The 25,940-nt window shown below is 41.7% G+C and overlaps 3 protein-coding genes and 10 non-coding genes across 13 annotated transcripts; 12 read left to right on the top strand and 1 right to left on the bottom strand.

The window, feature by feature from the left end:
* Positions 1-5,207: 5,207 nt before the first annotated feature.
* nkx2.3 (NK2 homeobox 3) lies at positions 5,208-7,745 on the top strand. The gene is made up of 2 exons (XM_037271083.1): positions 5,208-5,820; positions 6,749-7,745. Exons 1-2 carry the CDS (start codon positions 5,448-5,450, stop codon positions 7,399-7,401), a joined length of 1,026 nt encoding a protein of 341 aa, XP_037126978.1. The 5' UTR covers positions 5,208-5,447; the 3' UTR covers positions 7,402-7,745.
* A 3,812-nt stretch (positions 7,746-11,557) lies between these two features.
* slc25a28 (solute carrier family 25 member 28) lies at positions 11,558-16,163 on the bottom strand. Its single transcript, XM_037271081.1, has 4 exons — positions 15,636-16,163; positions 13,761-13,989; positions 13,156-13,212; positions 11,558-12,960 (listed from the first exon to the last, which is right to left on the bottom strand). Exons 1-4 carry the CDS (start codon positions 15,975-15,977, stop codon positions 12,410-12,412), a joined length of 1,179 nt encoding a protein of 392 aa, XP_037126976.1. The 5' UTR covers positions 15,978-16,163; the 3' UTR covers positions 11,558-12,409.
* A 2,002-nt stretch (positions 16,164-18,165) lies between these two features.
* On the top strand, positions 18,166-22,070 carry pyroxd2 (pyridine nucleotide-disulphide oxidoreductase domain 2). The gene is made up of 16 exons (XM_037271061.1): positions 18,166-18,326; positions 18,681-18,700; positions 18,799-18,892; positions 18,994-19,067; positions 19,137-19,292; positions 19,372-19,525; positions 19,612-19,673; positions 19,747-19,844; positions 19,971-20,112; positions 20,217-20,351; positions 20,434-20,506; positions 20,628-20,781; positions 20,871-21,022; positions 21,198-21,304; positions 21,492-21,612; positions 21,687-22,070. Exons 1-16 carry the CDS (start codon positions 18,203-18,205, stop codon positions 21,755-21,757), a joined length of 1,737 nt encoding a protein of 578 aa, XP_037126956.1. The 5' UTR covers positions 18,166-18,202; the 3' UTR covers positions 21,758-22,070.
* Positions 22,071-22,146: 76 nt separating this feature from the next.
* trnaq-uug lies at positions 22,147-22,218 on the top strand. Its single transcript has one exon. It is a non-coding gene; the product is annotated as a tRNA-Gln (tRNA).
* A 241-nt stretch (positions 22,219-22,459) lies between these two features.
* trnaq-uug lies at positions 22,460-22,531 on the top strand. The gene has a single exon. It is a non-coding gene; the product is annotated as a tRNA-Gln (tRNA).
* Positions 22,532-22,775: 244 nt separating this feature from the next.
* trnaq-uug lies at positions 22,776-22,847 on the top strand. The gene has a single exon. It is a non-coding gene; the product is annotated as a tRNA-Gln (tRNA).
* Positions 22,848-23,262: 415 nt separating this feature from the next.
* Positions 23,263-23,334, top strand: trnaq-uug. The gene has a single exon. It is a non-coding gene; the product is annotated as a tRNA-Gln (tRNA).
* A 232-nt stretch (positions 23,335-23,566) lies between these two features.
* trnaq-uug lies at positions 23,567-23,638 on the top strand. The gene has a single exon. It is a non-coding gene; the product is annotated as a tRNA-Gln (tRNA).
* Positions 23,639-23,882: 244 nt separating this feature from the next.
* trnaq-cug lies at positions 23,883-23,954 on the top strand. The gene has a single exon. It is a non-coding gene; the product is annotated as a tRNA-Gln (tRNA).
* Positions 23,955-24,198: 244 nt separating this feature from the next.
* On the top strand, positions 24,199-24,270 carry trnaq-cug. The gene has a single exon. It is a non-coding gene; the product is annotated as a tRNA-Gln (tRNA).
* Positions 24,271-24,514: 244 nt separating this feature from the next.
* Positions 24,515-24,586, top strand: trnaq-cug. Its single transcript has one exon. It is a non-coding gene; the product is annotated as a tRNA-Gln (tRNA).
* Positions 24,587-24,830: 244 nt separating this feature from the next.
* Positions 24,831-24,902, top strand: trnaq-cug. The gene has a single exon. It is a non-coding gene; the product is annotated as a tRNA-Gln (tRNA).
* A 540-nt stretch (positions 24,903-25,442) lies between these two features.
* On the top strand, positions 25,443-25,514 carry trnaq-cug. Its single transcript has one exon. It is a non-coding gene; the product is annotated as a tRNA-Gln (tRNA).
* Positions 25,515-25,940: the final 426 nt, after the last annotated feature.

The raw sequence follows: 25,940 nt of genomic DNA, 5'->3' as shown, positions 1-25,940 counted from the left end.
ACACAAACACGAGTGTGTGTGCGCGCTCGCATTCCGAAAGGGACGCCACAGCACGGCTCACATGTTGCGATGGCCTCCCTGTGTCTTTCCGGGTCAGGGAGCTGTGGTGAGTGACCACCTTTTTAGCTGCCCGCCTTGTTTGTTTTCTGAAGACAGCGTCATCAATTCTCTAACAAGGAACGAGACACAGTCACAACACGGCGGGGGGACGTGGGCCTCCATGTGTAGTCTAATGACTGACTATACGCCGCCTGACACGTGTGTTTTGGTGTGGGCCTTCACAAGTATGTGCATGCACGCGTTTGTAGGCTCCATTTGATATCGCCACGTGCTTTCAACAGAATTCAGCAGGAATTTGGATGCAAAAGTCAAACGTAATATATTCAAAGCAGCTTTTCTCAGCAATTTGACCTTATGACATAATTTCATATAGCATCAGCATGAATTAATTCACTCACACTCACCCAATTACAAAGAGATCTGTAATTGACAGTCAGCGGGAGAAGATAGATAAGATGGAGGCACAAGTCTGTTTTAACTCACGCTAGTTTTGCCAAAATAGGACTGAGCACAATATCAGAAGCATCCGTAACAAGAGCTCAGCGGAACGTGGCTAAACCTATGACCGTGATATTGTGTTGACACTGTGTGGTTTGGGGTCAATAAATATCAACGCTAGCCATTGTAGCACTAATAAAGCTAATAGCTACAAAACCGCCGTTCTTGTTCATCATCAATCATGCTCTCTTATATTTACCATGAATTTTAATCTGACGGTAGTAAAAAGTCAAAAATAATAAACCCATCACCCTTGCCATCAAATAAACTTCACAACTGATGTGTCCTTTTGCTTGAAAGACATTTTGAAATGGGAGGTACCTCAAATACAAGGACGGCAGAACACGCCCCGAACTGACCGATGCATTGAGAAACAAAGACGGGAAGTGGAAGACTCCTGTCATTAAATTTTACCCTCGAAAATATTTTGGAGACTTTATTCAAGAAGAATCAAGTGACCTAACGTTTATGTTACGAAAAGTAATAAATGTTACTTATACAGCAAAACAAACATTCATTCCTGGATGGCGAGCGCAACATTTCCCACAAACGTGTTTACATGTTGCAGTCAAGATATTTTATTGCAACGTTGCCTTTTCCCCCTCGAGAGCCATTACACAAATGATCACGATGAACTTAATTCAACCTTTTGATTTCGCCAATGTTATTTCAGCAGTGTCCAAGTATGGTCGTCGCTTCGGGAGAATAAAAAAAGGTCTAAACATCCTCCGTCACGTCTTTATCTACTTGGCCTACGTGGCGACCGGAGGATAAACATATTTAGGTTGCACGTTTCCTCCGAAACGACATTCCCAACACTGTAGATCCCACACAGCACAGCCCTTAAATCTCCCTGTTAACACTCATATATACAAACACACACCTGCTAGGGCAAGGCCGTCTGGGAGAGAATTACAGCCAGCTAATTTATGGGACCCCGGGGAGGGCAAAGGCCAGGGGATCCAGACTGGTCACTTCCTCCTCTCATGCGCTCCAAGTTTGGCATGAATCCTCCCGCATTGCAAAAACTGGGCAGCGGCCGTCTGCCAGGAAAACAGCAACAAGAACGGAGCATTCGGGTGTCTCCCAAACCCAATAAACACAAGAAGGGAAAAAAAAAAGGCAAACAGGTTAAGGCGAGGGTCCCATGCTCGAGCTGCGGCCTCCCCATTTCCTCCAGAGAGAAGGCGCTGTCATCCGTCACTCGGCCCCAGGCAGCGGTACAATAGCGCGGCCTCGCTCCTGGCTACTGACACCATCACATGCGCTGCTGATAAGACACGGCTTCCGGCGCTGAGAACTCAACCATTAATGACAACACAACGGTTTGGTCCTTTGCCATTACAGTATTACAATATTAATGATGGCCGTGAGATAAAACAAGAGGAAAGCACCTAGGGTCATCCGTTTTGTGAATTCCACCAAATTTGGGGGAGAACAGCGCAAGATGTCAACAAGTCTCAGTGGGTTAAAGGATTAACGCTGAAGACGTAATGTTCTTTTTTTCACAGCACACAAAAGGTGTTAAAAAGTGTTACAAAAAGCTTACATACATTCTACATGATTGTTTTTCAGGAAAGGTGTAAATGTAATGCTACGAAATTCTTTTGAGCTACATAAAAAAAAATGACATGAAATCTCGCTAGTGTAAGAATGTATCATTTCCGAGCAAATAAATTGTCCACATTACACATCTTGTGAAAAGCCCCCAAACAAACACGGTGAGGTGACGAATGCTTATGTTAGACAGTTTTTACTAAAAGTGCTAAAAGATACTAAACACATACATGAGTGGGTGCCACAGGTGAAATTTAAACAACACTTTGGGGCCTTCAGACTTGCACAAATTGCTGAGTGGACATTTGGACTGTGATGTAAATGGATTTGGGCAACATATTACGTGAGAGTACACCTGCCATTCTGCAAAGAGACTTCTGCTTCAACAGGTTTGTCGATCCAACACACGGAGACAAGGCTGCAACTAGTCGAAACCTGTTCAGCAACGCCTGGCAAGCCACCAATTCTTAAAGAGCTCAAGCAGTGAGTGAATTAAGGGAATGATTGAAATTTGACTTCTGACTTGGAGGGTGGGGGTTCCATGCGGAATACATACATGCGAGCTGCAGCTTATCTTGTTCATTGAACGGCAGCGGCCCGACAACCTCACCTCTGTGCGGGCCCGACCGGGAAGCTTATCTCCTGACGATTTGGCGATGAAGATGATGTATTGGCGGCGGGTACGGCAAGCAACTCCTTGACACTCTGACGGGGGAGTCTGGGTTTTGTTACAGGCAGGAAACAGACTCTTCCGCTCCGTAAACAAGTGCACTCCCCTAGTCTGCACTTGTGGAAGGGCAAGGGTGGTATTGGCACGCGAGGACCGCCTAAAGATGGCCGCCTGGTCGCACGCCTGCCTGTAATTAATGGCCGCCATTCTACATTGAACGAAAAAAAATATATATTTTTAGCTTTGACGCTAGCTAATGCATTACTTTTATAATTAAAGCACAAGTCTAAGTAAAATGCACAATTTTACAAAGATGCACTCGAATGAATTCCTTATATACAAAAACAATGGAGATAGCCTTTAGCTTTGACGCTGAGCTTGCTAAGCAATGCATTACTTTTTTAATTAAAACACAAGTCTATGAAGTAAAATGCACAATTTTACAAAGTTGCAATCCAATGAGTTCCCCATATACAAAAACAATGGAGATAGCCCTTCATTGACTTAATTTGCAAACAGAACTCTAACATATTTATACAAGAGGATTGTTCACTTGTTGCTTTAACACTCATATACAGGATTAAATAAATATTTAGGAGACACCATCTTGGTGTGGGTGTGTTTTGACAACCACATTCCACTCAAGTCAGAATAAAATCAGTGGTCCGAAATCCTTCAAAAAAAAAAAAAAAAATCACGCGAAAGTCTTTACGTCATCTGCAGGTAACTAAAACTGATTCAAATCTGATTTGAAAACCGCATGTTTATTTTGACATTTCATACCATAATTCCACGCTGTGCTTTAATGGCCCGTTTAAGGGGGAAAAGACGTGCGTAAACCGCAGCAGCGCCTAATCTAAACAGCATCTCGTTGATGGCGAGCGGATGAGATTAAGCCGGCATGCTTTCTTTTTCTTTCCACACGGTTTAGGGCCAATGGGCCCTCGGAGCCTGGCGCCTGCACTTGGGCCACAGTAGACAGGTAAGAACAGAGGTGTCCCCTTTCAACAAACACGCGCCTCCCTTTGACACGTCGTTACAATTCCGACGTTTATTTAAGTGTTTCGGAGCGGAGTCAAATTAACTTTCAAAACGCAGTCGGCAATATGAAATCGATAGACCTCCGCATCCTTTTTTGATGTTCAAAATGGAACGTAACTATAGAAAAATTAATTTCCGTGCACTGAAAAACAAAAAATATCATATACACTGTTGTAAACCTTGATTATATATATTTAACTCACAAATGCTTAATTTATATATCGTATGTTAAATTGGACTAAAATGCTGACATACAAAAAGTTTTCCACTCACCAAAACGATTGAATTCAATACGCTTATGTTTTTATTTTCCCCTGCTAAGGCAGCGTCTTAAATCTTAATTCAATGTCAATAGTTTTGTATAAATTAAATAATTTATAAATAGACGTTTAAAGTCTAAAATACAATCTCGGACATCCTTTTCGGGAGTATTTCGCACCGTCTAAGCGTTGTTATCTTATCCATTATGGCCGAGGCAGGAAACAAAGATATGCCTAATCTATAGTGGTAATGGGACGGTTTGGATGAAGAGAGAGAGAGAGAGAGAGAGGGGGGGGGGGGGGATATCATTAAGCACTCGCTTTTTCAACTTTTTGAAAATATGTAATATAATTAATATGAGGGAAAGAAAATGCTGTTTCTCAATTGTTTTGTATGTTGCCATAATATTCCTGCAGTGATTGGATGCAGTATGGTCTTATGGTGCTGAAAGCATGGCTGAATTAAATACAAATGTAAATTAAAACATGGAATAAAATGAGACATGACGGCATCCATTCTGTTATAATGTCTATTGCAGTACATTTTTAATTTAAGGTACAATGGATTTTTTATACTTTTAACTATTTGACTTTTTTTTACAGTACAGTATTTATATTTGTACTTAATTGCTTGTTTTAAAACATTTGTTAAAAGACATTTATTGAGCTTTTTAATGCAATACATTTGAATTGAATTATTATTTAAACGCCTTTTTTTTGTTTTCCTGTATAGAAGCAGTGCAAGTGTTCCTTATAATGCTTTTTAGGAATAGGACCTCAGTTGTGATGAACATGAAGGCCTACTACAATACTACATTAGTGTATCTGAAATGTCATAGTGGTGGTCTAGGACAGCAAAGTATTTTTTGAGTGGTGCTTGGTGTGAAAAGTTTGAGAACCATTGTTATCATTTCATTTTCAATAGGCAGGGGAGTTTTAAAAGTGGTTAAAGTGATCACACATCATGCAGGAGAGAGAGAGAGAGAGAGAGAGAGAGGAGGGAGAGATGAGAGAGAGAGGAGATGAGGAGGAGAGAGAGAGAGAAGAGAGAGAGAGAGAGAGAGAGAGAGAGAGAGAGACTGGATGATTTAAATCAGTCCCTTCAGGGAGGGAGAAGACAGCATCTTGGCTCATCCAGCCCTTTCTATCTCAACTCCATTGAGCCAACCAAACAGGATCGGCACCCCTACTCCCCCCCCCCCCCCACTCTTTCCCACCTCGCCCTGCAGTCATCGATGAGCAGCCGGAGAAGAGGGATGTCTCCACAGATCGTCTTGTTTTGAAAGAAGATAAAGAGAAAACCTTATACGCACGTAGCTTAATTCTATATTTGGACACAAATATTTTTTCTGGAGGAAACCATGCTCCCCAGTCCTGTTATAACATCCTCCAGCACGCCTTTTTCTGTCAAGGACATCTTGAAGTTGGAGCTGCAACAGCAATCGCAAGAATTCCAGTTCATCTCGTGCTTCTCGGGTCTATCTGGCGCGCTCCCGGTGCAGACCGGTGCTTTCCGAGCGCACTCGCCGCCCTCCTGCATGCTGGCTCGCAGGGACAGCCCGAGTCCAATCAGCTCGGAGAGCGACGAGAGGATGTCGTACCTCGGCGCGCTTGCAGGAGCCGACAGGCTGCACGCGGAGTCCGGACTGCCAGTGGAGATGTTCAGCAACCCGGCGCAGATCCACCCTGTGGAGCTGGAACTGGAGAACGAGCAGGAGGAGGACCGAGACACAAGTGAGTGCATTATTAAATGCCTATATTTGAGTGTTCATGCATAGCCCAAAGTTTCAAAAATTATGACAATTACTTGCAAGACTCATTAAATTCACATTGCTTATTCAACGTTTCTCCACTGTTAATTTAATAGTATAGACGTTTGATTAAAACAGTGACAAATGCAAATATATGCATGCATGGTGCTCAGATGCATTAAAAAAAAAAAAAAAAAAGAACATGACCTTATTGTTGAGGTAAACGCACGAGAGATGACACAAGAGTTGTAATAAAAAGTCAATTTTGACAGTTTTGATCGACACTTTCAGTAAGGTTATTAAGCTAACCATATGTTCATTTTGAGTAATGCCTTTGTCCATCTGCGGAATTTTGAGTGAAAATTGTCAACATCTATACTAAATATTAATAGACGTGTCCTGCACTGGTCTTTGAAAGGGAGGCGCTCACCTGACATAAGGATGATAGCTATAATAAAGTGCTCTCTGAAGTTTCAAATATATATATCTGCCGAGAAACAACTACATCTTGTGATGATTCAGTACCTGTATGAAAAAAAGTATTCACCCAAAATTGAAGTTTTGCGTCAAATATGTGTGCCCCACGAGAAATAATCCCATTTGAAATGTTCAATATTAAAATAGCTAGGTCAAATAAATATGTATATAAATGTAAAAATATTTTATTGATATTGTGACAATTTTTCGTCTCAAATAGAAATGCCAACGTGATAAAAACACAAAAATAAATTCTGTGAAAATAAATGAAGTGATGCAGACATGGAAAAATATACTATTAATATTGTGATAATTTTTTGTCTCAATATGATAAATACACGAAAATAAATTAACTGATGCACCTCTAGTGTAAAATATTTAGGCTATGTCGTGAATTTGTAGGCGACTTCAAATTTGCATGTGTCGTCACGCAGAGGTCGGTTGTGCATCGCGGTGCGAGGGGGCCGAGAAGCCGCCGGGCAAGCAGCAGAGAACCAGAAGGAAGCCCCGGGTGCTCTTCTCTCAAACTCAAGTGTTCGAGCTGGAGCGTCGCTTCAAGCGGCAGCGCTACCTGTCCGCCCCGGAGAGAGAGCACCTGGCGGGTTCGCTCAAACTGACGCCCACGCAGGTGAAGATCTGGTTCCAGAACCGGAGGTACAAATGCAAGAGGCAGCGGCAGGACAAGACACTAGAGATGGCAGGACATCACCACCACCATCACCATCATCACCCACCGGGTCCTCCGCCGCCTCCCCCGCCGCCCAGGAGGGTGGCCGTGCCGGTGCTGGTGCGGGACGGCAGGCCTTGTTTGACTGGATCCCCGACTTATAACACGTCCTACTCAGCGGTGGGAGCACCGAGCGCGTACGGCTACAACGGCTACCCGGCCTACAGCTACAACAACTCGGTGTACACCAACACTTATTCTTGTAGTAGTTTACCTGCTCTGCCGCCCTCCAACAGCGCCGCCAACGCCTTCATGAACATGAATTTGGGACCGCTGGGCGCGCAGACGCAAAGTCAGTCCGCACAAGGAGCGGTGGTCCCTCCGTGCCAGGGGACTCTGCAGGGCATCAGGGCATGGTAATGCACCTTTGGACGCACACTTTGGATGGATAGGCTACCTTTTGAGAATATTCTGAATGGGGTGCAATCGAAATGTAAAGTTTGACTGAACTAAATGCAGCGGGCTACGTTTTATGACAGTGTTATCAATGAAGTCATCCAATTGAACGCTTTCCGCAGTGAATTGCCACAAGTTATGATCTTGAGGCATCTATTGGATACGTTTTTTTTTTTTAAATTATTGTGATATAGGCTAAAAGTTGTTTTCCCTTCACGTGTGACACATTTTTTCCAGCTAGTGAATTAATGGAGCTGTTGTATTTATGGCTGTTTACGCCCATATTCAATAAACTGAAAATTATAAATCTGAAATGAAATTACGACACTGGCATTTATTCTTAAATTTTGTTCTGAAGGTTGAATGTTAAACCATTTTTTTAAATTTAGCAAATATTTGTGAACAAATTTTCATTATTGATGTCGGGCATTTCAATATTTAACTCAATGAAATGAGTAAATGAAAATTAGTTTCTGATGTTGAACTAACTTTTATTTACTTTTTTTCATTAAACAAAAAAAATCTAATATTTCAATCAAATATTTAGTGTTACATTTAACCCATGCAGAGCATATCGGGAAAATTCAAATGAAGCTGAAGCTTTTGACTGTATACTCACTCATACTTGTATACTTACTTTTTCATTTCGTATAATATAATATAACTTATTAACTAACCTAGATTATTACTATTATTATTATTATTATTCACTTGGCTGCACGGGACAAATCCCTGGCTGCCTAAGTGCATGGCTCCGAGTTGATACGAAATTTAGTATCATTATTAACGTCTATATCAATGTTACGCAAAATTCATTGGGCCGTCATGAAATATATTGTTCAGAAATCCTAAACTGACACCCCCATTTAATTAGAAGGACAATTCTGTAGCATTACAAGTTTAGAGTAATCCCCTCCCACTTTATACTTTAATTGTATTTAGCCATATTTGTGTAGGGCATACAGTGCAATCCACAATCGTCACTGTACATGAAATTAACTTTGAAAACAATGGAAAAATGGCTGTTAAGCATGGGAAAATATATATTTTAGTGCTCGTGTGGTGTCCTAAGACTTTTGCACAGTCAAGCGTGAACTTAAAAAAAATGCCCCGAGCTATTTTTTAAAAAAGTGACACTAATCTTTAAATAGTATTAGTGTCTTTCCTGTGAGAACGTTACAAGGAGTATTTGCTGAGACGAGAACCAGAAACTTGGAGAATGTACTTCCGGTCAGGATTCGCAGATGGACATTAACCAGACAACCTCACAAGATGCACTTAAAAAAAAAGAAATCGAAATTTAAAAATGATGATGAAACATGGTTCTGTGTATTGACTCGTATACTCCTCCAAGAGTTGATTGGGACGCCCACGCGCTCATGTGTTAATTAGAATCCATTAGTGGTTCTCCTCCTTGCTGGCTGTCACTAATGGAGGCGAATGACAACATAAACAGAGCGTTTGTCTCCATGATGGACACTCACTTCCCCCTGGTCGCTGCGTCCGCGGTGCACGGCGGTGCTATAGTGTAAATAGAGCTGGCGACAGGACGGCGGTGCCTGAGGACGCAGGCCGGACGACGGCAAGAGTGCAGCGATCGCTATCTGCATGCCTCCAAAGATAGCAAAGCTCATCTGAGTGAGGTGGCGTCCCACGGACAAAAGGCTCCCATGGTAACCACTCCAAATACACACACACACACACACACACACACTCACTGGGCTGGGGGACCTTTTACCTATCTGAGGTCATTTTATTAAGTCCTCCCCAGGGCCGTATATAGCACTGCACAAAAATGTAATATATTTAAAAGAAGGGGGAAATGCAACTTTTGTTTCATGCTGTGCAAAATTGATACAATAGGGTCTTTGGGCCACAGTATACACACACTTATATTTCATAACTACAATTAGGTCAGCATACTGTAGATTGGAATGGTATATATTTAAATATTGACTCAATAAGAGAAAAAACATACATTTGTTTATATTAAATTGGAATAACCTCAAGGTGTTGACCATTTATCAATTTTGATTTTTTATATTACGAATTATAACAAAATAATGTATCCATAATTGTGTAGAATGAACAAAATCATGATCTTGTATTAGATATAAATATGACATTGCGAAAGATCTTTAAAGGGAAAGTCACCTTAAAAATGTTCTTACAATAGTATGTTCTATAAGCGCCCCCACGGGTATAACATTGAACTGTTATTAATATCGTGTTTGAGTAACAATTATCAATTAATTATTAGGGATCAGCCATTTTGCTGTCGACTGAAAATAATATTGCAGTTGCTCAGGGCTCAGGTAACATTCAATCACGGCTCAGTTTATAAATGTCACATGACCAAACTCAGAAAACAGCTTTGATTTGGATTTTGCTGCTGAATTCATATTCCACAAATGTAAGCTCAAACAGAATAACTTCTGGCTGAGTATATCCCTAGCTACCTCACGGGGACGCTGTTTTCTGGTCACCAAAGACAACTCTATATATCTTCATACCTGTAGATGGTGGCTCAGTGTGGAAAGTGTCAAGTCAACGTATTTAACATGTGACAATTTACATGTTAACTAAATTGATTAATGGGAACCAAAATCATTAAAAATACAAAATGTTTTGACTTGCATATTTTTGGGGAAAATGTCAGCTGGTGTGACCTATTCTTCTGTGTGCAAAGTCTCACCCAGTAAGATTTTTTGGCTTGTTCCAGAAACATTTAGCAGATAACATCAGTACACTAGGGAATGTAAACATTTACAGTGAAACCTCGAGAGCTCTATACTAAACTATATCAGCTCCCCTATGGGGACGCCACATCCATCAAAAGCCAAGCACACCATCCCTATGTGGCCTCTCTTATTTCTTCAACAGTTTACTCCTTTCCACACAATTTGAAGCAATATAATCAAAACTCTCTCTTCCCCCTGCCATTAAGAAAAATCGCAGTTTTTAGAAAAAAACAGGTGAACATCATGAAAGGAGGAGACCAAGGGTAGCTCAGGGAGTCAGCACCCCCTTTTTTTTTTTTTTAACAAACCTAAAAAATTGTGAGGGTTAGTAAGGGTGCAAAGGTGTCATCACAGCAGACAAGAGCTGGAAGGCACAGCAGCTCAGCTAATGTGACAGCTTCCTTTTCAAGATCAAGTTCTAAAGGGCAAGGAGGTCTGTTTCCTCTTCAGTGTCCCTGACTGCACCTGTGTTGCTTTAGAACACACACACACACTGCACTTCGCACATGAGCATGGAAGTGCACAGGAGCTGTGTGCTGGATCTTAAGTTCCAGTCTGAAGTGTTCCAATGACGATTTAATGACCTCGCATGCATTTTCAAAGAAAAAAGAAGTATGGGTGTGAGTGGGAGAGAAAGTGGTGGACACCTGCATTCATCCATAACAATGGTGCAATGTTACACACTCCCAAGGTTTCACACTCACGAAGGCCAATATTAGTTTTTTTCTGTTGATGAAAAACTTTGCATGTAACTTTTTTTGACAGTAAGGTCCAGGGAGAACTAACAGAGAAGAAGAGCTTCATATTCCGAAATTGCCTTAGCTTGTGTGAAAATGGGACCACGTCCACAGGTGCTTGCTCCAAGGGATTTTGAGCGGAGGCTTGAGTTTCCAAAACAGGCTTCTAACAGTACACAAGGGAGAACATGTGTGTCCATCTGCCATCCCTTTGTCAACACCAGGGTCTTTTCATACTGTACACGAATGTGTGTGTTTCAAAGAGAGGAATAAATCGCCATTAAATACACTTGGATGGGACGCATTGGAAATTTGGATACCTGCTTTAACCTAGTGATGTAATTGAAAAAATGTTATTTAACTGTTTGTGTTGCGTATATATGGATTATTTACATACCCTCTGCACCAACTACAATGTTGTCTTGAGGTATAAAGCAGCCGTCTCGCTCAGGACACCCCACCGAGGCTTCAGGTCAAAGTTGAAAGCGGCACCTGCACTCGTGAAGACTGCACCTGTTTCAAACTAAAAGGAGATCTCAGTTTGACGTTCTGTACTGGAATCGTTAAATGTCCCATTGGTATTGAGTTGACGCATACTTGATAAGAACTAATGTATGCAAACAATAAAAACAGAAACGAAAATGATTTTGGATGATTTATGAGCACTGTCCCCTGCTCATAATTTATTATTTAATGATGAGTGCAATTCAGAATCAGTCAAACAGTTTCCATTTACTCAACATGGGTGCGTTAGCAACATTTTGCGAAATAGCTTATTGAGCTGAATCTTGAATTCTGGGGGCGCGGCCTATTTTGTTCCATGCAACTGGTGCCGTCAAAGGACATGACGATAACACAGTAGTAGCAATGAGAGAAACTAAGATAAGACTCAGAAAAGCCATCTGCAGACAAGGCAATAATGGTGAATAGTTGAGCAGGACATGGGGTTGTCCATGTAAGTGCCACAAAACAAATTATGGATCATATTTTTAAGCATTTTAAAAACTGAAATTAAATTAAATATAAGCTTTCGATATGCCCAAAGTCTAGTTGTGGACAATAAAAAGGGGCCAAATACAAAAACGCAATCTCAAAATATTTAAATGCAGATTTGGGTGTTATTATATAAATGACTGTGGGGTTCAAGTTTCACATTTAAACATTAATTAAAGAAAATCAATTATAAGTCTTTGTGAATGAAAAGCTTTTGAACTGCAAACATGAAGTATTGGCTGGGGGGGTGATCCATAACAAACGTTAGGAAAACAACACTACTGCCCTCTTCTGGTGACAATCTGTGGCCTCTAGTTGAAGAATGTTAATACTGTGTGACATTTCTTTCGCTTAGCAACATAAATCAAATTGTGCGTAATCAGCAAACGGCATTTTAAAAACTCTTTCTGGAAATGCCTTTCTGGCTAATGGGACAGTGGAGATGGGTCATGATGCGATTTCATACGCTGTGCGTTATAAGCTGGCTTCACCTCGCGGTGTTTACATCTCCGCCTCCATCTGCTGCGCTCGCCTCTTGTCGTGCTGGTGCTTGGTGAGTCCATACTTGAAGAACTCGTATACGGACCAGCTGATGGCTGTGGAGGGCATCTGGTAGATGACTCGCGCTTGCACTCCCTTGAAGTAGCCCCGCAGGCCGCCCAGGCTATATACCGTCCGGAAGGCCTGGGCCAGGCCTGTGATATGTCTGTGGGCTCCTTGGCTGGTCGACAGGGAGCTGAGGGCAAGCGACTCTTGGGTGTTGAGGAGGGTCTTGCACACGTCCAGCGGCGTGGTGGCGGCGGCAGCTAGGGCCCCGGCCAGGGCACCGGACAGCATGTGGGACGAGGGGTTGTATTGTCTGTGGGGGTTGAGCAGCTCCTGCAGGTATTCATAAGTCATGAAGTGGAGCGCTTGGAAGGGCACGTTCATAGTCAGCTGGGTGGTGTAGCTGCGGTAGAACGCCCCCGGGCCTTCCTTCTGCCACACGGCGCGTATGCAGTCCAACGCGCCGCGGTAAGGGGAGTTGTACATCTGCATGCGCTGCTTCACAACTTGGGAGTACCACGTCATGACCACAAGAATGTCCGAGCGGTTGTATTAGGTAGTTGAAGACAGAAAATAAGAAAAAGAGAAATGAATGAATAATGCATAAATGAATCTGCAGTAATAGGAGATACTACAGTACTTAACTTATGCATGTACATCGTCATAAAGATCTCCAAAACAAAACAAAACATGGCTTGTACCTTCTGATGGATTCATGGCTGCATCGTGAAGCAGAGTGGCCACACATCCGGCTGCTCCTGCAATTAACATGACTCAGACATTAAAATGATCTCAGGTAAGTGGAAGCATTCACATGGCCTACTGACTGCGGGGGTGGAGTAGGAAAATATCAAAAGGAAGCCTTTGCTAAATGACAAAAAACATGGCATTGTTTTGCATAACTCAGCGAATTGTCCAATCTTGTGAGACATCTAGTGGACAACACTGTTCATTGCTTTTATGGAAGCCCCCCAAAGAAGGAAAACCAAGTTATTTGGTTGGGAGAAAGAGGACTTACCCAGCCTCCTAATACTCTGGAAAGAAGTAAGAGAGAGAGTAGGGAAAACATGGAAAAGGGCACAATGGCATTCAGTATCAGGGTTTCCACACACGGGAATTGAGTAATATCTAACTGGAATTTAGCTGCAGAACTACACTGAATGGAAATGATCCATCCAATCAGATGCCAGAATGTTATAGCGTGTACTACTGGGCCTAGATTGTAAACGGCGTGGATATACAACAGTATGGTTTTGTGTCACCATACAGCACAGCCTATTTGTGTAATCTGTAAGTTTTATGGTACCATTAGCCAAATGGCTGTTAGCCCCGGGGTGGATCACATCACTCAGAGTCTTTTTGAGTTTCTCATAGCTGGCAAAGTACAGGGCATGGGCAGGCCCCGCTCCTATGGCGGTCACGTTCAGGCCTCTCATTGGCCGCCACGCTCCCTCCGTGGCCACGATACGGCGGAGGGCATCCATCACGTTCCGGTAGCGGGCGGCCGGGTCGGGCTGGAGGCTCTGCATTCTTGTCTGGAGAGGAATCAAAATGGAGGCAAAATCAACAATCACACAGCAATGAAAGAGCCTCGTGAGCAAATAATGGCTGGAATTGGGTGTGCAGAGCGTGTCGGTGTACACGTATTATTGAATAGAAGGAAGCACGAAGCTGTAAGCTCCAAGGTCACGAGGACACGGCTGTATATCCTGCCTGTGTTCACACTGACAGGAGATCACAACTTTCTTTGTGTCCGCAACCGTAAACAGCGATAAATTAATCTGAAGACCGAGTCAATCATGTTGCTCTCGCGTGTCAAGTAAAGAGTTGCACAAACAGTGACATAATCCTCCAACAGCAACATTCCGGTTGACAAATTTACAACTGAACTCCATTCTGTGTACACATGCTGGAAGGCTTGTGCAATGAATAAACAGGGCCCCATGAGACCCTGTGCTAGCAGGAATGAAGGGCTAACAGAGAACTAGTTAGGCAATGCTGCACACATTAGCCAAGCTTGACGTGTACACAACGTTCTCAGTTTACAGCAGAGCCCAACGACGAGCAAAACTAGTTTTGTGTACGAATGTCACGGGTCAGCAACCTTTTTAAAACTGAGAGCTACTTTGTTGGTACTGATTAACACAGAAACCTTTGCTCAAATTACCCTTAACTGTATTATCAATAAGTAATGATACTGCTCGAATGCCACGATTTGTCAAAAATAATTCAATCAAGAATAATTTAGCATCGAAGAAAATAGATATGTATCGAGGACTTCCTACTGAGCTCCATTGGCTGTTTACAAAAAAGGACAACAGTAAACAGGAGCCTCGACTCAGCCCATGCAGGCTGTGTGAGAAGACTACAGGTGTTTAAGACGTGGATGAAGGGTGGGCATGTGAGCTTTTCAGTGTGACACAGACAGCTGGATGTCCTAAGATGAATTTGTGTCATCTCTTCAACTGACTGACCTTGTGGTCAAAAGGTCTGGACACAATCCTATTTTACAACAAACAGGAGACATGTGCCTCTTGTCAGCTGATTTTGTAAGACTGGTATGCTAAAGATTGGGGTCATTTCCTGAAAAAATATGAATTGCCTTGGTGATAGAACTTTGGAACGACATGGAATATATTTGACTTGTGAATGTCTATTTTTATGTTGTTGTTTCTTTGCATTATGTGTCATGTTTGTTTATTCTTTGGACCTGGGGTTTGCAAATAAGATTGATTGACTGATTGATTGATTGATTATTGATAGATCAGTAGTTTGAGCTTGGCTGAGATGCCAACTGTTGACTCATGTTAGCAACTTTTTCAGTTTACCCTCCAAATACACCTGTTAACATTAGTTACGAAACAAGCTAATCGTTTTTTTGTTTTGTTTTTTTTTTACCAGATTTAGCGACAAACAAGTCGCCGAATGAGAGACTCGGTTCAAAACCGGGCTACTATAAATGGTACGTTAACCACTTAATGTTAGTTGAATGGTTAAATTAGCATGCTAACGCGTTACCTAGGAGAAGCTAACCGCTGACCTTGTGCTAAGCTCTGACGCGTGTTTGGGTTAGCATGGGAGGCTAACGAGCTATGCTAACAGCAAGGGAATTCAACCAGAATGCATGGCTCAGAAATAGGCTGAATCGTGTGGGCAATTATCCGCCACCGAGATAGGCTACCTTAACACAATCGATGGGGAACATGAGGCAGTGCTCCATAATCCCGGCCACGGCTCCGGCCAACATGTGCGTGCTCGTGGAGGCTCCCTGTGGCAAGCCCTCGTAGTCCGGTTCAGAGTCATCTGTTTGATCCTGAGCGTTACGGGTCAAATCAGCAGTCTGTAGTTCGGTCTCGCCTCCGATCCTCGGCGAAAGGCTACCCACGATACTTTCCGAAACTCCCAGGAACCTGCCCCCCAGCCATCGAACTTCTGCCCCGGCTGATGCGCCAGCAACCCCGGGATCGTTGCCTGCAGACTCCGCTGTCATCCGACGCTTCCTTACAAATCCATCCGCTTCCATGAGAAACCGAACGACTGGAGGAAGGGGGCTGGTCAGCCACGCACAAATGTCTTAAAGTGTACAATTCGGCGCCAAAACTTTGCATTCCCTTAGGTGGGTTTGGCAGCTACTTGCCCGGCCACATTCCCACTCGTGTTGTTACTTCCCAGCCGCAGCCAAGCAAGGCCGAGGAATGACGGAAACACGCCACGGCCCAAGCGACGACGATGATTGGCTCCGAGAGGCATGTCCTCCGCCCGCTATAGGCTGACAGACCTGTCATTCAAAATGGTGACCAGGCCGCTCCACGTTAAGTAATGAGTCGCCTTCAGATGAACAGAAACAGAAAGTTAGGCGCAAAATTTCCAGTCATGTGTGCATCCAATTTTCATGCTGTTTTGCAATGTTGGTATGATGGAAAAATTAAAATGAAATATTAATAAAGCATCATTTTGGTGTACAGCATGCCACGTCATTGCATTGTTTTGGACACCTTATTGAGCCACATTATCAATATCATCTAAACTAGTACCTGGAAAATGTCTGTCTGTCTGTTGCACATGCTAGCAAAGTCTTACAAAAGTAACAACAGTTCTATAAATTGTAAAAATGACCTTTATAAAATTGTCCTCCAAAACATTCCATTAAACGTTATCTGACAGTTTCATTCTGAAGTCTGATTTATTTTCAGTAAAACAGCTTAGTATAACTCTATGATACAATTAAAGAATACTTCAAGGCCCATCAGTTTCTCAGAGAAAGTTATTCTTCCCCTCCAAGCAAATGACGCGTTGGTGTTTTGTTGTGGTGCCGTAATAATAACCTAATTTAATTTTCTCCTTTAATGCCTGAGAGAGCCTTGGCAAGCTGGAGTGTTGAATTTCTGCCGACAAAGGGGAACAAAGTGTTAAATTCTGCTTACATGAACAAAATCGCCTGCTTGTGATCTCGTTACAGCCAATTGGGTGTCGTCCGCAGACGTTCCTTAAAGGAAAAGTGGAGCGTTCAGCCTGTCAGGATCATTTCTCTTTCCTCCTCTAATTCAGCAAAGGAGAAGGGTGGCGGCCCAGGAGGGAAATCCTAGAACACCCCCAACACCTCATTTTACTCCCTCATCCAACAGAGTGCACCATCTATGCAACCAAGAAGACTTATTTTACACAATGTAAGCAAAATACAATCCAGAATTCCCCATTATGAGGAAACGATGACATGATTATGTCCTGTTGTTTTTGTAAAACTATCCCTTCCTCACACCCTAGCAATCTTCTCCCTGTGGACTGATAATGGCAATGATGATGATGATGTATGGCTTTTCAAGCAGGCCAATATCTTCTGCAGCAATAATGTCTGAAGAGCCCATCTCAATGCTCTCATGACAATTAACCAGGTCAAGTACACTATGGATAATATACAACACCAGTCAAGTTAGAAATCAAAAACTTCTTATTCAGTATGCGCAAGTACAAAATATTACAGTATTATTTACAATACTCCAAATAATAGTATTAATGCTCACATCATTTGTATATTTTCTTTAAGAAATACCATTACACAATTAATCACTGGGTGAGATACAATTTGCTCAAATCACAGTGGCAACACTGTGAACTCTGTTGCTAACCAAAACAGCAGCACTAAAGCACTTGTCACTCAGATGGATTTCAATGTTGCCAATAAGTTCCTTTAGTATTAAATCATGTATTACGGTACAAGGTGTCTTAGATAGACCCTCTATCACACTAAAGAGAGCTCCACAATGTTGTGTGTCCATATTCTCTTTTCTGCCATTTTACTTAAAACTAATATATCTTACTATACCTACATAACAATTGCATACATTGTGACAGCATACTAAATGTATATATTTATATAGGGTGTGGGAGAAGGCCACAATCCCTGGTTGAGCATATTTCAGCAACTGTTTCATGTAAAGTGGTTCCAAATAATTCATAACTTTTTTGTTTTGATGACGTGGCTAGTTTTGACCTAATGTGTGCAACAACTGCGTCCTCGGGTGGTCAAAATGAATAATGACAATCAACATAAAAAAATATTTTAAAATGAATATTTTGTAATGTTCAGCATTGATTTATGCATGGTGGTCTAGTCTAATGCTTAAAATGAAACTATTAACGAAACGAAACTAGATTATTTGTATAGCTGATAAAATAATGACTTTTGAACCTTTTTTTTTTTTCCGTGGGCGAACCGTGAGGCGGGAAGTAGGATTCTTTACACTCTCAATGCCTGCTGCTGTAATGTGGACTCATCGTGCACGGAGGGTCACGACCGTTTTGGGCTCTGTGGCAAGAGCCTACACACACGCCGCTTTTAGATCACACTATGACGCACTGGTCATCGGTGGAGGTGAGGACCGACGAATTTTTGTTGCGCAAAAAAAGAAAAAAAAAAAAAAAGAAAGATGAAAAGAAAAAAAAATAGTTGGGCTTCGCAAATATTTTATGCAACGTTTCATTTAACTTCACCACAACTGCAATGCATGCCAAGTCATTTTGTAATGTTTGCCCTGTGGAGAATAAGCGCTCTGGTTAATGTGTAACTTTATATAACCCACAGCTTTAACTTTAACTTGGAACTTAATTTAACTGGATTGGAAAACAACTTGTACGGCTTCATTTTCTACATTCATGATTTATTTTCTGTAACTTTATTCTTCTGTAAAATAACCCCCCTACTACCCTGCCTTTAATGTCATTGCAGGACACAATGGACTAGTGGCAGTGAGTCCCTGTTATTTGCTATACTACTATGGTATTGTGGCTCTTGTGTTTCCACATCAAAAGTACTGTTTTTGTGTGTTTGTGTGTGCATACACAAGGCTGCCTACCTTCAGAAGGGAGGTTTGCAGACAGCAGTGCTAGAGCGCAGACATGTGCTTGGAGGTGCAGCGGTGACAGAGGAGCTCTTCCCCGGTAAGACGTCGCCATCCTCTGGACTGATACTTAAATGGAACATACCTCTGCATTTTGGAAAATTCTGGTCTTTACCACTCTTTACACTTTTGTGCTTGCAGGTTTCCATTTCTCCAGATGTTCCTATTTGCTCAGCTTATTACGGCCACACATTCACGCGGACTTGGAGCTGAAGGTATACAATGCAAGCTTAAGAAATCACGCGACATCCTTTTGAACCACCCAGTATTTCCTGTGTTCTCAGAAACATGGGCTGAAGGTGTATATGAGGGATCCCCATGCTTTTACTCCAATGTTGGAGGAGGGGGTAATGGGTAGGCCACCAAGGTCACTCACACTAGGCTCGGACCTCGCCGAGAACCAGAAGGAGATCGGCAAATTTTCCCAGAAAGATGCAAAGGTGATTAAACAATACGTGCTTGGTTTTTATTGATACTCTCTGCTGCATATGGATTAGCTCGAACTGTCTCTGCAACCAGGCTTTTTCAGAATTTATTTTGCACCTTGAGAAGCTAGCAGGCGCTATCCACCCACTCCTGGATGCACCTCCTGTTGACATTCCAGGGGTCACAACTGGCTCATTCAAGAGGAGGCTGGCCGCTGCCAAAACACTGAAGCCTGTTGTCAAATGCGGTAACATGATTTGGAAATCCGTTTAAAAACGAATGTCACAAAGTGTCACCATTGGCTGTGTGTTTTTTTTTTCAACATCATTGTAGGATTGAAATTAGGCCGGAACATTCCAGAGTTTTACGAAATCATAACAGCGCCAATCATGAAGGTTTGTCGTTATTTATTTAACTGAATGTTTACTTCTGTTTCTAAGCAACACCACTCGTGCTTTTTCTCGTCAGATCCTGAATCGTTGGTTCGAGTCAGAGCCACTGAAAGCAACCTTGGCTACAGACGGTGTGATTGGAGCCACAACCAGTCCCTGCAATCCTGGCAGCGGGTGAGACAATTTGTTAAGGAAATCAAAATAGAGGTTGACAAGCATCACGTTAGATGCCCACGTTTTATTAAAACATATGAAAATAATGAATGACTCTGACTGGAATTTCACATGTACACGTTGTAGGTACGTTCTCTTGCATCACGTGATGGGAGAGTTAGAAAAAGAAAAAGGTGCTTGGGGTTATGTGGAAGGCGGAATGGGAGGTGTGTCGAAGGCTTTAGCCAACGCCGCCCGATCTTACGGCGCAGACATTTTCACCGAAAAGGTAACGTTTCATCATAGAAAGGCATCTGCCAATCCTGCAAACGTGTCACGACTGCTTAATTTCTTTTCTCCAACTGTGCTTTTTGCTTAATATGTGACTTGCAGGATGTAGAAAATATTGTTGTTGACTCAGATGGTGCTGCCAGGGGAGTTGTGCTGAAGGATGGCACAGAGATTCATAGTAGAATAGTTCTTTCAAATGCCACCCCTTATGTCACATTCAAGAACCTCACACCGCAGGTAAAAATAATTACAGAAATATACCATCAGCAATATTGATGACTGCACATATATTTTTGACTACTTCCTGTTTTTTTCATAGGGTGCCCTTTCATCAGAATTCTTAAAAGCTGTCGATCAAATCGATTACACCTCACCTGTCACCAAGATTAATGGTAAATATTTGGGCTTTCTTATGCAACTGTCTAATCCATTGTTAAATTACTGTCAAGGATAAGATTACCCATGCTGTCTGCACACAGTTTTAAGTGCCTCCCCTTCCTTTGTTATTGATAGTGGCAGTGGACAAGCTGCCAAACTTTCGGGCAGCTCCCACACCAGACAACAAACCAGGACCTCATCATCAGTGCTCCATTCACATCAACTGTGAGAGTGTGGACATACTGGAGGCGGCCTATATGGACGTTATGAATGGACGCCCCTCGACGAGGCAAACTGCAATTAGCAACGACGCAAACCATTTGGCGACTTGACAGGAGCTGCCAAACAATCACATTTATTTTGTGTCTTGTCCTTCAGGCCTATGATTGAAATGACCATCCCGTCTGTGTTGGACCCAACTTTGGCGCCCTCTGGCAGCCATGTTGTGTCACTGTTCACACAGTTCACCCCCTTCCACATTGAGGGAAGAGAGTGGACTGAGCAGGACAAGGAGGCCTATGCAGATAACGGTATCGGCAAAAAAATTAAAAATGGAGTCAAATTTTATTTGAAATATTTTTGGGGATTTAATTGTTTTTTTTGGGAAGCACACTACATGCTTGAACAATAAGACTATTTAAACTGGAATCTGTTTTAGTTTAACCTTTCTAACTTGTTCAAAATACATCTGTTTGTTTCATGCAGTTTTTGACTGGGTGGAGAAATATGCCCCTGGATTCAAACAGTCGGTGGTGGGTAGGGACATCCTAACTCCGCCTGACCTGGAGCGTATTTTTGGGCTCACCGGAGGGGTAAACACTTGTTTGACACTAGCAACTGTTCAAACACGCCCCTCTAGTTAAATGTCATTTGACTCTGCACTAATGTAAGCGACGAGTGTTTGCGTTGTCTTGGCGTAGTTACAAATTTTCTGTGCTCCTCACATTACTGTACTGATTTCCATGCCAAAGCAAACCAAATTTCAAATCTGCTGAACAGAATATCTTTCATGGATCAATGTCGCTGGACCAGCTGTACCTCGCGCGACCATTGCCCTCACTCTCAGACTACCGTACGCCAATTAAAGGCCTGTATCTTTGTGGCAGTGGCAGTCATCCAGGTTTGCTTAAAACACTCAAATCCTGTAAGTGCTGTCATATGCAAAATTATAAACTAAGTATTACTTTTTTTCAGGGGGAGGTGTGATGGGATCTCCTGGATGGAATGCTGCACTAACCGCCATGGCTGACCTGAAACGCCGCTGACTGATAAAATATCACAGTGTGCATTATAAAATTATAAAAATCTGTGAATAGGTGAATCAGCAGGCAAACTTGGGTCCACTGCAATATTAATTGCATATTAATGCTAAAGGCTCACTTGTGAGATGATTCCAAGTAAAACAGTGCAATGTTACTACACACATACTTGGCTTTTTAAAATGTATGAATTTATATATGTAATGCATCCTTGATACTGTACTGTAAACGGGAAACTGGTACAACATACTTTCTCATAATTGCCATATATGTTGTTTTTTAATGTGAAATCAAGCAAATAAACCCGAAAGGAAGTGAAGCAGATCTCGCCCTTGTGCAAGGAAATATAAGCGATAAGGTCATTAACACTGACCTTTACAAGTTATTTCTCTGTTGGTTCCATGGTGTAATGGTTAGCACTCTGGACTTTGAATCCAGTGATCCGAGTTCAAATCTCGGTGGAACCTTTGCTAATATGGTGATCCTGCTGCTCTTGATTGTCCTTGGTCACTTAATTTTTGAGTACTTGTTGATACCCAAGCAACACATTAAAAATCTATACATACTTTCTCATCATTGCCAAACATGTTTTTTAATGTGAAATCAAGTAAATAAACCCGAATGGAATTGAAGCAGATCTCGCCCTTGTGAAAGGATATATAAGCGATAAGGTCATTAACACTGACCTACACAATGTAATTATTTATCGGTTCCATGGTGTAATGGTTAGCACTCTGGACTTTGAATCCAGTGATCCGAGTTCAAATCTCGGTGGAGCCTCAGCTGTTTTGGTGACCCTGCTGCTCTTGGTTGTCTTTGGTCACTTGACTTTAGAGTATTTGTTGATACCCAAGCAGCACATTAAAAATCTATAGATACTTTCTCATAATTGCCAAATATGTTGTTTTTTAATATGAAATCAAGTAAATAAACCCGAAAGGAAGTGAAGCAGATCTCGCCCTTATGCAAGGAAATATAAGCGATAAGGTCATTAACACTGACCTACACAAGTTATTTCTCTGTCGGTTCTATGGTGTAATGGTTAGCACTCTGGACTTTGAATCCAGTGATCCGAGTTCAAATCTCGGTGGAACCTCAGCTATTATGGTGACCCTGCTGCTCTTGGTTGTCTTTGGTCACTTGACTTTGGAGTATTTGTTGATACCCAAGCAACACATTAGAAATCTATACATACCGTAATTTTCGGACTATAAGTCGCACCGGAGTATAAGTCGCACCAGCCATAAAATGCCCAAAAAAGTGAAAAAAAACATATATATGTATATAAGTCGCTCCTGAGTATAAGTCGCCCCCCCCACCCAAACTATGAAAAAAACCGCGACTTATAGTCCGAAAATTACGGTACTTTCTCATAATTGCCAAATATGTTGTTTTTTAATGTGAAATCAAGTAAATAAACCCGAATGGAATTGAAGCAGATCTCGCCCTTGTGCTAAGATATATAAGCGATTAGGTCATTAACACTGACCTACACAATGTGTTTATTAATCGGTTCCATGGTGTAATGGTTAGCACTCTGGACTTTGAATCCAGTGATCCGAGTTCAAATCTCGGTGGAGCCTCAGCTATTATGGTGACTTGGTTGTCTTTGGTCACTTGACTTTGGAGTATTTGTTGATACCCAAGCAACACATTAAACATCTATACATACTTTCTCATAATTGCCATATGTTGTTTTTTAATGTAAAATCAAGTAAATAAACCCGAAAGGAATTGAAGCAGATCTCGCCCTTGTGCTAAGATATATAAGCGATAAGGTCATTAACACTGACCTAGACAATGTGTTTATTTATCGTTTCCATGGTGTAATGGTTAGCACTCTGGACTTTGAATCCAGTGATCCGAGTTCAAATCTCGGTGGAGCCTCAGCTATTATAGTGACCCTGTTGCTCTTGGTTGTCTTTGGTCACTTGACTTTGGAGTATTTGTTGATACCCAAGCAACACATTAAACATCTATACATACTTTCTCATAATTGTCATATATGTTGTTTTTTAATGTGAAATCAAGTAAATAAACCCGAAAGGAAGTGAAGCAGATCTCGCCCTTGTGCAAGGAAATATGAGTGATAAGGTCATTAACACTGACCTCCACAAGCTATTTCTCTATCGGTTCCATGGTGTAATGGTTAGCACTCTGGACTCTGAATCCAGCGATCTAAGTTCAAATCTCGGTGGAACCTTTGCTAATATGGTGATTGTGCTCCTCTTGCTTGTCATTGGTCAGTTAATTTTTGAGTATTTGTTGATACCCAAGCAACACATTAAAAATCTATACATACTTTCTCATAATTGCCAAATATGTTGTTTTTTAATATGAAATCAAGTAAATAAACCCGAAAGGAAGTGAAGCAGATCTCGCCCTTGTGCAAGGAAATATGAGTGATAAGGTCATTAACACTGACCTCCACAAGCTATTTCTCTATCGGTTCCATGGTGTAATGGTTAGCACTCTGGACTCTGAATCCAGCGATCTGAGTTCAAATCTCGGTGGAACCTTTGCTAATATGGTGGTCCTGCTGTTCTTGATTGTCATTGGTCAGTTAATGTTTGAGTATTTGTTGATACCCATGCAACACATTAAAAATCTATACATACTTTCTCATAATTGCCAAACATGTTGCTTTTTAATGTGAAATCAAGTAAATAAACCCGAAAGGAATTGAAGCAGATCTCGCCCTCGTGCAAGGAAATATAAGCGATAAGGTCATTAACACTGACCTCCACAAGTTATTTCTCTATCGGTTCCATGGTGTAATGGTTAGCACTCTGGGCTCTGAATCCAGTGATCTGAGTTCAAATCTCGGTGGAACCTTTGCTAATATGGTGATCGTGCTGCTCTTGCTTGTCATTGGTCAGTTAATTTTTGAGTATTTGTTGATACCCAAGCAACACATTAAAAATCTATACATACTTTCTCATAATTGCCAAATATGTTGTTTTTTAATATGAAATCAAGTAAATAAACCCGAAAGGAATTGAAGCAGATCTCGCCCTCGTGCAAGGAAATATAAGCGATAAGGTCATTAACACTGACCTGCACAAGTTATTTCTCTATCGGTTCCATGGTGTAATGGTTAGCACTCTGGACTCTGAATCCAGCGATCTGAGTTCAAATCTCGGTGGAACCTTTGCTAATATGGTGATCCTGCTGTCATTGGTCAGTTAATTTTTGAGTATTTGTTGATACCCACGCAACACAATAAAAATCTATACATACTTTCTCATAATTGCCAAACATGTTGTTTTTTAATGTGAAATCAAGTAAATAAACCCGAAAGGAATTGAAGCAGATCTCGTCCTTGTGCAAGGAAATATAAGCGATAAGGTCATTAACACTGACCTACACAAGTTATTTCTCTAGCGGTTCCATGGTGTAATGGTTAGCACTCTGGACTCTGAATCCAGCGATCTGAGTTCAAATCTTGGTGGACCCTTTGCTAATATGGTGATCCTGCTGTCATTGGTCAGTTAATTTTTGAGTATTTGTTGATACCCACGCAACACAATAAAAATCTATACATACTTTCTCATAATTGCCAAACATGTTGTTTTTTAATGTGAAATCAAGTAAATAAACCCGAAAGGAATTGAAGCAGATCTCGTCCTTGTGCAAGGAAATATAAGCGATAAGGTCATTAACACTGACCTACACAAGTTATTTCTCTATCGGTTCCATGGTGTAATGGTTAGCACTCTGGACTCTGAATCCAGCGATCTGAGTTCAAATCTCGGTGGAACCTTTGCTAATATGGTGATCCTGCTGCTCTTGGTTGTCATTGGTCACCTGATCTTTACCCAAGCAACACATTAAAAATCTATCATAACTTTGACAGTTCAGAATTTTTTTTATCTTTGATTACTCCAATAATAACTGATACTTTTACTATACATCATTATTTTAAAAAGCAAGTAAATGTACAATGAGTGCAGCTGGTTTGTTGGTAGCTGGCGCTTGAGTGGTTGACTTCACTCATTAATTAATTGCCTCATCAAATGCAAACAGTGGGGCATACATTTGCTTGTTGACAATTACTTTCAGCTAGCAATTTGTTCACACGGTACATTAAGTCAGGCTTTGCATTGCATAGCAAAAACTTTCCACATCTCACTTTGTGCCTTTTCCCAATTCCAACATTTAGAGAGGACTTTGAGGGGTCCACCAAGAC

Source organism: Syngnathus acus, chromosome 15 (genome assembly GCF_901709675.1).
Source record: "Syngnathus acus chromosome 15, fSynAcu1.2, whole genome shotgun sequence".
NCBI classification, from domain to species: Eukaryota; Metazoa; Chordata; class Actinopteri; order Syngnathiformes; family Syngnathidae; genus Syngnathus; species Syngnathus acus.
Note: the sequence above shows the minus strand (reverse complement) of the source record. Positions and strands in the feature narration are given on the sequence as shown.

Coding starts and splice junctions, on each gene's coding strand:
- nkx2.3 (XM_037271083.1), top strand. CDS start 5,448: ATGCTCCCCAGTCCTGTTATAACATCCTCCAGCACGCCTTTTTCTGTC. Junction 5,821..6,748: donor GGAGGAGGACCGAGACACAA/GTGAGTGCATTA, acceptor GTCGTCACGCAG/AGGTCGGTTGTGCATCGCGG.
- pyroxd2 (XM_037271061.1), top strand. CDS start 18,203: ATGCCTGCTGCTGTAATGTGGACTCATCGTGCACGGAGGGTCACGACC. Junction 20,113..20,216: donor CAGACATTTTCACCGAAAAG/GTAACGTTTCAT, acceptor TGTGACTTGCAG/GATGTAGAAAATATTGTTGT. Junction 21,613..21,686: donor TGGCAGTGGCAGTCATCCAG/GTTTGCTTAAAA, acceptor ACTTTTTTTCAG/GGGGAGGTGTGATGGGATCT.
- slc25a28 (XM_037271081.1), bottom strand. CDS start 15,977: ATGGAAGCGGATGGATTTGTAAGGAAGCGTCGGATGACAGCGGAGTCT. Junction 13,213..13,760: donor TAACAGCCATTTGGCTAATG/GTACCATAAAAC, acceptor TGTTAATTGCAG/GAGCAGCCGGATGTGTGGCC. Junction 12,961..13,155: donor AGCCATGAATCCATCAGAAG/GTACAAGCCATG, acceptor GGTACTCCCAAG/TTGTGAAGCAGCGCATGCAG.